General features: G+C 36.4%; 1 protein-coding gene across 1 annotated transcript; it reads right to left on the bottom strand.

Moving 5' to 3' along the window:
• Positions 1-2,359: 2,359 nt before the first annotated feature.
• Positions 2,360-9,921, bottom strand: LOC107086118 (guanine nucleotide-binding protein G(I)/G(S)/G(T) subunit beta-3-like). Its single transcript, XM_015376874.1, has 9 exons — positions 9,783-9,921; positions 7,970-8,086; positions 7,548-7,693; positions 6,885-6,948; positions 5,838-5,994; positions 5,694-5,760; positions 4,474-4,675; positions 3,088-3,304; positions 2,360-2,955 (listed from the first exon to the last, which is right to left on the bottom strand). Exons 2-9 carry the CDS (start codon positions 8,036-8,038, stop codon positions 2,849-2,851), a joined length of 1,029 nt encoding a protein of 342 aa, XP_015232360.1. The 5' UTR covers positions 8,039-8,086; positions 9,783-9,921; the 3' UTR covers positions 2,360-2,848.
• Positions 9,922-14,206: the final 4,285 nt, after the last annotated feature.

Here is a 14,206-nt window from a genome sequence, read left to right as displayed (position 1 = left end):
AAATTGTTATGTGAAAGAAAAAAAATAATACAAAATAAAAAAAAACGCGTCTTTTTTTAGATGGGATTAAAAGAATGAAGTGTAAAAGCTTTTTATGGGTGAGTAGCGCCTCCTGCTGTGCAAACAGAAAACGGTCTTTAATCCTAATCCCCTCTACCTGTTGCACAAAGCCGTCTAGGGCAAGGCCAGATTATTTATACAGCCCATTTAAGTAACGACACAGTTCAAATAAATGAACACATTAGAAAAACACACAGAGAAAAGTTTATTGCAGTGGCATACAAGGAGAGAAAAATATGCACAAGTGTAATAAATATATTCCATTTTTTCCTTATAAACTGATTTCAATACATTATTGTGGGGAGTGGTGGCCTAGTGGTTAGGGCATAGAGCTTGGAATCCTGAGTTTGTGAGTTTGAAACCCACTCCCACAGACTGCCACCTTGGCTCCCTGAGCAAAGACCCTTAATCCCACACCGATCCCTGGGTGCTGAAGATGGGAGCCCACTGCATCCACAAGGTAATGGGTTAAATGAAAGTGTAATGATGATAAAAATGCTGGAGAGAATAAAATCTGTTACTCAGTTTTAAATTTTTTTTTTATTACTTAAACAAGTAACTGTGCTGCCAGTGCTCAGACTCTCACTCCAAAGTCATCTCAAAGCTATAGAGCCCTGACTATTCTTAATAATAAAATGATTCATAAACTAAAATACTAATGGGGAAGATGTTGTGAACAGAGCACTGCACTGCACCATTAAAGGTGTTTGGCTTTGAAAGGTTTTCTGTTAGGATAGCCCTTTCTTTATCTAATTTTTTGAAAACTTTTCTTTACTTACTTGTTTCTTCTTTTATTTTTTATTTTACCTTTATTTTACCAGGAAGTCCCTTGAGATAAAATCTCTTTTTCGAGGGAGACCTGGCCAAGAGGCAGGAGTACAGTAAGACATATAAAAACACAGGACAACATAATAAAATCAATCATATAGACAACAACTAGATGATAAATCCATCTCATATGCAGCATAATGCTGCCACCACCATGTTGTCCTCATGAAGTTTTCCAGTTAACCAAAACATTCCATCTTGTTTTTATTTACCCAGAACTTTTTTCTTCAGTTGTTGGCTGCAATATTCCTGTGACTTTTAATTAAATTTAACAAAGGCTTAATAGGTAGTGATATGTGTGCAACTAATAATAATACATTTTATTTCAAAGGCGCCTTTCTGGACACTCAAGGTCACCATATAAAGGATAAAAACAAGACTAAGCCACTTGGTGTAAACAAACCTTTTTTTTTTAGTAAAGTAATGGTGATGTGTATCAGAACAGGGAGCAGAATTAATAACAGATGTAGAAATGCTTGTTAATGCCGAAGTTTATAAAAGGTCTTTCTCTGGAGAATAGAACAGGTTGGATTTGCAGAGGATAACAAAAATCGTCAAGGTCAACAGGTCAACAGGTCCTCCCACCTGAGTTTTTGATTTCTGCATTTTTATGGCTCCTTCTCTGATTAATGTTCTTCTTAGCAGACCAACCAGGTAAGGTTAAGAGAAAGAAAACAGACTTTTGCAACACACTGCAGCAACACATTAAAGTATATTTGGAAAATAAAGAAAAAAAAAATCTCCAAAGTCAATTTAATGCAGCTATTTATTAGAAAGATTTTCCAGAAACATTTTGCCTTTTTTACATAAAAGTTGCAAACTTGTACAAGAACTATAGAATGAATCTGAGCTGTCAGGGATAAAATGAACTTTCTAGTTACATTTACATTAGCAACATAAAAAAAAAAAAAACATTTAAGAGTACTTTTACTGTACAGTACTTCCTTCTTTTAATTAGATAGTATTCTTATGAAGTTTTCCAACTCCAACTTAAGTGTATTTAACAGTAGATATTGCCAGTGAAAGTTCTTTAACATGCCCTAACATATATACAGTTCTCGCTGTAAGGATTTGTTCCATAACTTTGTATTTTAGATGTTCTCCTGCATGAGTTTGCTATTTTGTAGTCATGTTATTTGTATTTTTCTATGTATTTTAATCTTAAAAATACCAGATTTGCTAATAAAATGTCTGACTACATCTCTAAGAATTAAATCAGATGTTTTGATCCAACAGCTACATTGAATTTTTTAACAAAAGCCTTTTTACTCTTAAAAATTTGCTGCCTGGCAGCTCAGTCAGTCAGATCACATTCAAACGGAAACCTTCCTTGTTTTGCGTCCACATGGGTTGATCCCACCCAGCAATATAATATATTTTTAATCTCTGTGTGTATTTGACCCGACAAATAGATAAATAGATAAAAATAACAGAGTAAATAAACTTCATTCTAGCTTTTACACTATCACCTACAAATGAATTTTTACATCGGTTTTTTATCTATGTGAATTCAAGGCTCTTTTACAGTTTAATGATCTGAGGAACAAAAGTTAAATCTGTTATTCTATAACTTTTTTTTTTTTTTTTAGTGCTTATGCTCTCGTTCTGTCTTTTGTTGAAAACCTCTATGTATTTCTGAATCAGAGCCCCTTTTCTTGCTCTTTAGACATTTAGATTAATGAGCTATTTTAAAAAATGTACTTTGTTATTGAAATTGACAACAGTGAAGTTGTTCTGTACACACAGCAGGATGCATCGTACGCCGTTTCCCTGATGCCATTTATACAATGAAGCTCATTAGCCACCGCTCTTGTTTAGTATACATCATTAAGGAAGAAGAGAGGAAGATCGGAGGAGGAGGAGGCCTTATTTATTCATGCATCCTTCCTTCTCTTATTCCCTCCTCATTACTGCTCCTCCTCTTTTCTTCCTGAGCTGTTTTCTTCCCACTGAAAACGCCTCAGTTCCACAGTTTGAGGAAGCTGTCCCAGGATCCTGTGCAGACGCCCAGTCCATCTTCTGGAACGCCGGTGCAGCTCACCCTGTTGTCATGGCCAGAGAGCACACCTGGAAGAAACAAATAAAATTATTCACCAAACAAAGCATTCATCTATCATTTTTGTTTCTGTTTGCATATATTGAAATTAAAACAACTCAGGAACCAGAACAGCAGGTCTGTATAACATAAAGAGCTCTCACCGACTTTCTCTCCCTTCAGTGAGTCCCAAATGTGGCAGTTGAAGTCGTCATAGCCTGCAAAGATAAGGCGGCCAGAGCTGGAGAGGGCCAAAGATGTGACGCCGGCGTTAAGGCTGGCGTCTGTGTAGTCCATCACCTCCTGGTCGGAACGCAGGTCATACATCTTGCAGGAGCAATCATCAGAGCCTGTGATGATGGCATTTCCACTGGGAAAGAACTGCAAGTAGAAGAATCATTAGTGGAAAAAAGATGTAAGTAATCAGACACTACATAATCCATCGCCATCATGGTATTAACATTTCATTCAATGAAAATGTACTAATGACAATGATTGATTTGCCCAGATTTACATTTTTTGAGTTTTCTTCTAAAACTTCCATTTTTAAAACGTTTGTAATATAAGGATAATTTTCTTCTTTTAAAGCAAATTAATTCCCTTTTCCCCTTGAATTAGGAAAGATCTACTATCAAGCATATAAGATGAGTTGTTCCACACAACTGATAAAGAATATTGACTCAAAAACAATAAAGTAATTTTTTTCCCCATCCCATTTTAGCCGTAGCCATAGCATCTAATTTAAGTACAACCTTTTATCAGGCAGTTTGGTGATTTCACACTTTGTTTTCCTAAAATTCTGCTTTAGTTTTACACAACATATAATAAGACTTTTACCTTTTAGAAAGATAACATTCTACCAAAATAATCCACAAAATGTTTTTTCTAGAATTTGAGAGATTCCAAGATGTTTCTTGACAAATGTCAGACAGACCTTCTGCTCATTTCAGCTGATAGTTTATTTTTAACCAGGATGTCTCCATAGGGGCCCCTTTGTTAGAGTTCTGAAAACTCAAAAAGGACTTTATGATATGAACTGATTTCCTATCTGTTCTTGAACTTCCTTTAATTCAGGAAGTATATTGCTTTTTATTTTTATTTTTTAGATATTTTACACCTATTTAAAAAGGCAATACAACATCTGCTGCAGTAATTTCCTCATTCTTTTAAATCTAAACCAAAAATAGATAAATTTGACAAGAAGTGTAATCAAATTCCCCTGTGCTGGTTTGGAAATCCCTTTCCCTTAAAAGGTAAAACTATTATTGGAAAGCAAATTTGTGTACTTTGCTTGGTATGATATTTTTTACCTGAAATCATGAAAGTGGACAAATAAAGCTTCCAATAAAAAAAAGGTATAAGAAAGCAAAGCAGCAGGGAAATCCCAAACCCAATTCTCACAGGGGAATTATTCCCACTATATGATGATAATGAGTGAAACATTTTTGACAGTCTTTCCTCTCCTCTTTCTGCTCCTTCAATATCTATCCTCCAGTCCTGATAAACATTTTTCTTTCATTTTGTGCACAGGCTCCATGCAGAATCCTCACAGAAATGGCGTTGATGTCGCTGGTGTGCCCTGAGAAGGTCTGCTTGCAGGTTCCTTCCCTCAGGTCCCACAGCTTGGCCAGAGAGTCACAGGCTCCTGAGATGAAGGTGTTCATGTCAGGGGAGAGGGCCAGTGACATGCAGTCCCCAATGTGGTTGGTGTAGACCACTTTCTGCTTGCCCGTCTCCAAGTCCCACAGAACACTAAAAAAGGTCACAGCACCGTTATTTAAGATACATTCTGCCTGCTGCATAATATTTACAGCAAATAAAAATGAAAATGATGCTTAAACTCTTTTGTAAAATATATATTTTACATTAATAAATAACAAATAGAGTCAATAAAAAAACTAGACAGATTCTATGTGAACTATTAAGAAAAGCAGCTTCTCTGCCTGTAAAAGCTGCAAGGTTAATTATTAATGCATATTTATTTAGTGTTTTTGGGCTTTTGCAAAGTTTAATAAACCTTAAAAATGTTACATAGGTTATTCAACTAATTCTAATAAGTAAAAAACTGAAAAATAACATGAAAAGTCATTGTTTTATTCTTTGCAAATCTCAAAGGCTAGTTTAGAGGATTAACATTTGTTTTGGACTCCAATAAAGTCTAAATATTATATTTTTGGGATGCAAGAAATATCCTGTCTATTTGTTTTGTCAGCTAAAACATGACGACTCTTTTAAAACTGCTCAACAATAAATTAAACATGTGATATTTCATTTAAAAAAATAAATAAAGAAATCTGATGTTTTTTTGTATGACAGGGATTTGTAAAATTACATTTTCTTTATAAAAATTATAGCGTCAAGTTGTCAATTTTTTAACGTCAGTTAAAAAATCTATTCTCAGCAGGAAGAACCAAAGAAAAATGTGGGTATTTTCCTGTATAACTAGCTGTATTTAGTCCAGTGTGTGGTCCTGCTTTATATTACTGTAAATGACTCAGAAAGCCTGATTTTTAAATAGACAAAATCTTTCTTTTATGCATCTAACATTTTGATCATTGCAAGATTTAAATGATATGTAATAATTTTGCCAGAATTAGAAATAAAAAGTCTCCATATTCAAAAATTCATATTATTCTTCCACAACTTCAGTCAATGAGGCAGAAATGGCTGTAACCTCCCCCCATTATTCAAATCGATACACTAGAAAGTGTTTGTCTTGTTGTATACATACATCTTTAACAGTAATCCACCCTGATCACCAATAACTTACCAGGTGGTGTCACCAGAGGCTGTCAAGATCTCAGAATCACTAAGGAAACGGCAGCAGGACAAGTAACCTGCATGACAGACAATGTTTTCCTTTAAAACATTTCAAATTAAACATTTTAGGGCGGCAGGAAGCGTTTGTTCTTACCTGTGTGTGCATCCAGCTCCCTGAGGGTCTTGGGGCTGGCAGCCTTGATGTTGTAGACTGTGCAGATGTTGTCCAGACCACCGCTGGCCACCAGGTTACCAGAAGGAGCAAAGGCGACACTCATAACCCAAGCAGACTTCAGAGGGACAGCGACCAGCTGAGGAGAGAAATTAGGAATAGTTAATTCATTAGATATTTACTGATCTATGTAAGCTGAGGATGACTAAGTACATTAGGATAAGACAGATCATAGTTCTCTAGCTAAGGTTTTATCAAAGGGCTGCACGGTGTCACAGCTTTTAGGTCCTTGGTTCAATCCCAGACTGCAGAAAGAGCCAGCTGAGAGTCTTTCTGCACTGAGCTTGCATGTTCTCCCTGTGCATGCTTTGGTTCTCTCTGGATATGCTGACTTCCTCCCACCGTCCGAAAACAAGACTGTTAGGTGATTTGCACCCATTCACACACTGATAATGGCATGATGGTGGCACTGTAGCCACAGCTGCCCTGGGGCACGCTCACAGAAGTGAGCAATTTGGTTGCTAAGTTGTCTGTTTACTGGTATTGAACAATAAAAATCGTTCTAAAATCTTTGACGTCACAACAACATTCAGAGCGCTTCACAAAAATTTGTTCTGACTGCAAAGTTTTTTAAACTTAGAATTTGTGCAAAATGCTAAATGCAAAAAATAAAGAGGGGCATTATAAGGAAAATAAAGCTGACAATTTGGAAAATCCAATTTAACTCTGACTGAATCATTTGAATTTGCCCAAATATTAAGGACTCCACTGTCTGCACCATAAGTCCAACGCCTGTTTTGTGGATTTATAGTGCTGCTTTAATCTGCTCTCTAACTGGAGATTAGTAGATGTAATGGATCAGAAGAAATAACTTTGCAAGTATCACAAAGCCTATTATCTATAAATGCATGCTGAAGAAAGGACCAATCATGATTTATTTCTGAGCTTCTGTTTCTTATTGGCTCGCATAAATTATGAATCCTGTAATAGCATAGTTCACACTTGGTGAAATACTGGATGTGATGTTACCTTGTTCCCAGTGTGGGTGTCCCAGACGAGAAGCTTGCCATCCTGTGATGCACTGACCATTTGCCTTAGAGGGTAAGGAAACAGCCACTTTATATACAGGTGACATTTAAGATTTACTCACAGCTAAAAGCTTGCATTCAGGAATGTATAATACCATTTTTTAAACACATAAGTGTGTTAAAGTTAAAGATTAAAAGTTAAACCTTGTTTTTTTTTTCTTCCTTCATGTGAGCCTCCTTGGATTAAGAAATCCAAAGGATAGATTATTTTTATATGGGAATATGTTTTTTTTTCCTATCTGAATGTTCTTAAACCCAAAATATTTTTTAAAGGTGAATCATTTTCCTTTCAGGTTTTATCCTTTAAGAACTTATTGCGCAGAGGTAGAATTTAATAAAGAGATGGTTAAAGTCACAGTAAAGCTAATCAGTTTATCTTCATCGACTTTGCAGAGTGTTTTAAAGCATCTAACAGTGCTGAACAGTGACAATGCTCTTCTCTATATACTGAAGTAAATTCCTTAAACAAGGTCAAATTATGGTGAAATGAATAATTTGCCCAAATCCTAATTTCTGTCCCTGATCAGTCATAAAAGACATGTTACATGTGATCAAGAACTGACTAAAATATTTCATAAAAGGTTGTAATTTTCAATTTTGTTACCTTGAATCTGCTGACCAGTGCATGGCATAGATCTTGGCCAGGTGGCCCTTGAGGTTCTTCCTGAGCTTCAGCTGAACCCGGCCCACAGGGGCCACACCATTGGCTGCTGCTGACATGGTGGTGTCGTTCACGGCCTTACGCGCCGCCTGGTGGCCAAATAATGAATTACACGTAGTCATTAGCACATTGACATAGCATTCTTATATTTTTTTTACTGTTACTTCTCTCATATTTTTACTTGTAAGACAACTTTTTGTTCAAATTCGTTACTAATATATATTGTTATGAAATGAAAATATATATTTAAGGTTAAAAAGAGTAATGAAATCCAGAACAGATAGAATCAACCTATTAAGCTATTAATCAACCTGTTATGAATAGCACCTGTTTGATATAGTTTGTTCCATGTCGGAAATGCTTACCTCAATTTGAGAACGAAGGCCGTCACACTCTTTTTTCAGAGCGTCCATTTCAGCTTTCTCAGCTGCCATGATGACAGTCGCTGGAGGATGTTATTGATGGAAAATGAAGGACTCCCTCTGTGACAGAAAAGAGAGCAAAAAGGATAAGTAAGGTATGGAGAAAATGACATGCAAATCAAAAGTGCATTATATAGATTATTAAATTTTCCAATTAAGTTTTTTGTTAGAGGTTCTTTTGTCTGGTTCTTTGGTTTGCTTCTGTTGTTTCCTGTTGATTCCTCCTATGGATTTCTCCCTGGGACATTCAGTTCCAGAACCGAGTTTTCGATGTTCATTTTCTTTGTTTAGTATTTTTTTTTCGTCTTTATTTTGCCCCTCAGCAAAGCCCCTGTGCTCACAGATGTTTTTCTCACAGCTCTTTTTGGAACACTTTTTTTTTGGTTGCTATTTGGTTGGTTGGAGCTGGGTAGGGTGTTTCTGAAAGGGATGAAGAAGAAACAATTTCATCAGGGAATTAATGTTAATTATTTCTTAAGTAGTGAATCTTGCATATTTTCCTTCCTTAGCATGTGTAGTTCAGGTCGGTGCCTATATCCATGCACCTATTGCTTCAGGAAATGAGTAAAAATGAAAATAAAATATGATATTCAGCCACTTTTGTCCTTATTAAACAACCAATGAAAGGTTAAATGTCAGAAAAGCTTAATAAATCCAACATTAAGTGTAATAAAAAAAAATATTTCTGACAGTTTTACATGTAGAAGCTACAACTCTAATATTCCATAGAATGATACTGACCACTGACACATTTAATGCTGTGTGCCTGCTTACACATCACCAAGGCCAGCATTTATGCCTTAAATCAAACAAATCTTTAAGATATGGGAATTTTAAAAAGTATCTGAAAATTTCAACTGGGAAACCTGTTTTCAATGTTTCTTAGTGAAATATATATATATATATATATATATAAAAAAACAGAGTTATTGTCCTTGGGACCCCAGCATAATAAAACATGTCTAGTGCTGCACATGTGGCAGACTGAGACATGTGATGTGATGCAGGGAGGAAATTAGTTAGACAGGAAGGACAGTGACTCACTGCTGAAACTGTTTCTGAGCTGCGTTTGCTGCACGGCTTTAAATCTTGGCAGAAGATCTTAAGGGAGGTTTTACAGTCAAATCTGGTCTCATCCGATTAATACTCTTTACCTTGGGATCAGAGGAGCGAGGTGATGTGGAAGATGATGAATTAAGTTTTCCTTTTAGAGTCAAAACCATAAACATAGACAGGAGGAGTTTACAAAATCCAGCAAATTACAGCATTAGAAAGAAATATCTCATGAAAAGCTACTTTTTGGCAAAAAAAACCAAACAAATTCAATCATAAAGTGTGTTTGAAGAATGAAAACTCATGCAGAAAAATTCCTGGATCTGTTGAAGTCTGACCTTTTCTGTGCAACTGGTTATATCTACTTTACCTGAGACTGAAATCTGCTTGCTTCCAATCCAAAGATTAGCATCAAAGTAATGAAACTAATCATGGGATGCTGTCTTAAACTGAACAAACAGATTATCTGTTGCTAGCTTTAAGGTGCAGGAATGGTGGCCTGGAGGAAGACTGAATGTTTTAGAGGTTTATTGAGAACTATAGATTTTTTCCCCATGAATTAACTGATATGCGTTTTATTGTACTAAACTAAATAAGATTTATTTTAGCCACAGATTGCTTGTTTCCCCACAGTGAATAAAAAAACAAAACAAAAAACATTGGCTTCAAATCAGTAGCTAAAGACATCTAAGCAGAAACTCACCTTTATCACTCACAGTTAGGACCTTGTCTTCTACAACTGGGAAGCTCCTGCTCCCAGTCACCACCAGCTCTGTGGTCCCCAATGAGTTCCTTTAGATTCCACAGTCCTGGGTGGCACAGCCGATTCGCTGGCTCCTCTGATACTCTTCCCAATGCAGACTGCTGATCAAGCTTTACCTGCAAAAAAACTCTCTCTTTCTCCTGCCCTTCCTCCACAGAGAAGAACAGATGAGGATTGGAGGGGATGAAGGAGATAAGGGATGAAGGGATAAAGCACAAAGATGGAAACATAGAGGGAAGGAGAGAGACTGAGAGAAACAGGGGGAGTGAACATGGCATGGAACACCAGGTAAACTGATTGGAAGGAAAAAAGAGGTTATGAGGTCAACCAACAAAATTGGGTGAGAAACCAAAGGAAGACAGCGAGTTAAGGGACAAAGGAATATTGAAATGTGAGGTATGAAGTTTGTAAAAAAAGGAATAAAGAATTGGCAGTTTTCCAAACATAAGGGATTTAAAATGGGTTTCAAGTAGATATAAAAATGGAGAATTAGAACACACTGGAGAAACCATTAAAAATGGCTAAATAGGATTATTGAATTACCTTGAATAATTTTAACTATAAAGTCACTGCATACTTTTTTTAATGTAGGCCACGTTTTCTGTCACTATGGCGGCCGATGAGATGGTTAGTGAACAGCAGAGGTTGACAAGGGGCGAATTGCTTTGGCAGAGCTAATGAGCTGAGCTTGGTTAATCTGGGTTTTATGAGATATCCGGGGACGAGCAATCTCGTTAGGGAATTAGAACGGGTCGGGCTAAACGTGCGTCACATTTGACTTGTTAAGGTAGGGACAAAAAGTGCATCAAGAGTCAATTGTGGCATTGAGACTTTTTAGAAAACTATTAAATGATCCGTGCTATTAAAAAGATGCACCATATAGAAAGGTTTGCTCTCAAACACTCTTGATCTTATGATCCATGCATTGGTCTGCATGGATCAGCGCTTCCAGACTGCAGACTAGCAAAGACCATCTAATGTAAAGTGCTGCAGGGGAGCATGCAATGTGAAGGAAGGGTTCAGGTGTTCTCATGCAAATTTGGAGAAGGTTTTCGTCTGGGCGTCTGAGATAAACGCGTTTGGTCTGCCCCTTGGTCATATTCTAAGCTGACTTGCAACGTCAGGAGGATTTGCTCTATTTCTTCCAGGAAAGCTGGGTGTGTGAAATTAGAGGAGGAGGGACAACCACTGGTAATTAGATCCCCTCTTCGTTTAAGTGGAGGTATGGAGGTCAGGATTGTGAGCTTGGTGACTCACTCGTAAGAACTTTATGCTTGAATGCATCATCCTCATTAAAAGTATTTTTCATAGGATGGCTTCAAATGAAGGTTTCATGCTGAAATAAAATAAAAAAAGAATGATTAAAAAAAGGGAGATTCTTGAAACTTAATCTTAGAATACATTTAAGTCCTTTTGGAAACAATAGAAAAGGCTAATTGGGTAATTAGGGCTCTAAAAGACATAATTCCTTTCAGACACTCTAATATTAAATCATGTTATTGATATTGGATGCATAGAAAAGTCATCCGTCGCTGAACTACCTGTGGCGCTCGTGGAAATCACTGCGTCCAATTTGAACTCATCATTACTGAAAAAAGAAGTTTACTAAAGTCTAAATCTCTTAGACTTCAACAGATTTATTTTGTCATTTTGTATATAAAAATAACTTTTGTTTAAACCAGCTGTAGAAAATTGTATTTTTTCAAAGTGCAGCCTTGAAAACAGTAATAAATACATGAAAAAAATAGTAATATAAACATATGATCGTATAATTACAGTTCTAACATTTTTTTTGATTGATCCAGATCTGTGACAGAATTCTGAGTTCAGAAAGTATCATCATCCCCAGAACAAACTAGAAGACGTAGTGATGATAGAGTCATTATACACAGTAACATGAATTTTGTATCAACATGAGCTGAAAGTCCACTGGGAGCGGACGAAGCCATTATTCCCAAAGCTGTTTATAGGAGTGAAATAAAAAAAGGGTTCTGGGACGAATTAATATGCTTTTAATTAAAACAAAACTTGAGACACAAGAACTAGGAATGCAGCAGCGGAAACATGGAGCAAACAGAATTTATCAAGACAAGCGAAGCGCAACAGGCTGTTTAAGTAAGAAGGAGACGGAGAGACGAAGACTGAGGAAACAGCTGAGGCAATCAGGAGAGAAATGGTCACAGCTGAGGAGGATCATGCTAACGAGTTTAGGGAGAAGAAGAGTCCTTGGCAGGGGTCTCATTTATAAAACACTGCATTATAAAACATAATAAAACTGTAAGTTGACAAACATATATATAAAAAAGCTAAGAAATCCTGATTTATAGAACCATGAGCATAAATATTGTGACACCTATTTGTTGTTTATCATAATTTGATCTCAACTGTTTTCTTGGAAATGTTCCAGCTGGCTCTTTGTCTGCCTAAGACGTTAAAACACTTGTAAAATGTTTATCTCTTTGCTTTGGCTCATGTGGAGCAGTCTAATTATAAAACCTCCTGTAAGTCACACTAAACTCCATCTTAATAGGGACTTTAAGAAAGTGTTTACAGATGTATTTGCAAAGTTTGATCTAAGGTAAATTTCTCTTATGGATAAACCTGAACATTATATGATGTGATTTTATTGTTTCAGCTTGGACCAATAAAAAAGATGTTTCTGGATGTGATGTGAAACTAGATAAACTAGAGACTTATTTTTAAAACTGAAAAGAAAAGAAAAGAAAAATCATGGATGTGTAGTTATTTCTTTCTCTGAGAGTTGTTTTATTTTTGCATGTTTTTTTCTTTGGTCCTTGGTTGTTTAACCTGCTCTCTCTGTGCATTCATGGCCTCCTAGTTGGTTTAGAAACATTTTTGTTTATGGGTGATTCTAAAATGCTTGAAAGCAATGATGGCTGGAGCGGTAACCTGCCTGTGAGAACTTTGGTTTGTAAACATTTTGTATCATGTATCCATCTCCAACACTGAGGATTTTTACAGTAAAAAAAAACAACATAATTTTTCTTCTCCTAGAAGGAAATAAAACATCATACAAAATTATCAAATGTTAGTGCTGCATTTTATTGTTAGGAGAAGCTGGATCACAACTTGCAGATGTCCAGAGACATTTGAAACAGGTGTTTCTTACTCTCTTTGTTGCAGGGTTCATATAAAGAAGAACAGTGCTCATCTATCCCTCTCAGGCTGTAATCCAGGCTAATGAACTGGGACAGCAGAGGGCTAGCTGACTTCCTGGTATCTCTCAGTTGTAACAAGCTCAGCAGTAAAACCCTCTACTCTCCCCTTTTGGCCTCTTCTCTCAGTGAAGCTCTTAGTCCACTTTGAGAACACAGGGAGAAGACAAAGTCACACGAAAGACAGAATGAAGGTCTCAGAGAGAGGATTTACATTTCCTTTTCTTGTACAAGCAATGAGTACGGGGAACATTCCAAAAAGAAAAAAAGTGTTTCATTGAATCAATAGTAGATGGATTCCCAACAATTTATTATTATTTTTTTTAATATTTATGCCTTTCCATTGGGAAATACCAGATCAATATCATAAGACAATCATACATGTGATAAGAAATTCATCACTTTTCCGAAAAATTCCAATCAATGGCAAAATGAATAAATACAATTCTGGTTAGAAAGACATAAGCTCATCATAAGCATAAATATCACATCACATCAAAATATTAAAATATATATTCTTTACTATTTTCTGTACAAAACAAAATTAGTTATTGGCTTTGCAGGATTCTCCCCTCTTGTATGATCCTGTAGTGACAGCAGATATTTGCTTGCAGTGTGTCATTGACGGTACAGCAATCCCTCACACTGAGCATGCATGAACTGAGAGGAAGAAACCTCCAGCAGAGCCAGAGTCTGTGTGAGCTGCCTTCTTCCAAGGCCATCTAGGGTTCAAGGAGACAAAAGCAGACAAAAGCGAAGCAAAGATGCACTCATCTATAAATACTTTCTATATTTGAAAAAGTAATGGCAGACTAGCAGAGATGGCAAAAGTACTCCCTTTCCGTAGTTGAGTAAAAGTACAGATACTTGTGTTAAAAAATACTCTGGTAAAAGTGGAAGTACTGATTAAACTTCTTTACTCAAGTAAAAGTAACAAAGTACAGGCTTGTAAATTTACTTAAAGTATAAAAGTAAAAGTAGAAACCACTTTTTTCATGCCGTTGCCTACATTTTAAATGGATGTCTGCCAATAGGACTAGATCTCCGTTGTGTTCATTTTCAATCATCTTGTCGTCCATGCTACTATGCTAACGCCACCGCCACCAAGCTGCAATGATTTGCCGCCAATGAATACCGCCGAATCTGTCGATTCATCTTGTAGTGGTGCGTCAAATGCAACGTAGATTC

This window comes from Cyprinodon variegatus, unplaced genomic scaffold, assembly GCF_000732505.1.
Source record: "Cyprinodon variegatus isolate N-32 unplaced genomic scaffold, C_variegatus-1.0 Scaffold143, whole genome shotgun sequence".
Lineage (NCBI taxonomy): Eukaryota > Metazoa > Chordata > Actinopteri > Cyprinodontiformes > Cyprinodontidae > Cyprinodon > Cyprinodon variegatus.
Note: the sequence above shows the minus strand (reverse complement) of the source record. Positions and strands in the feature narration are given on the sequence as shown.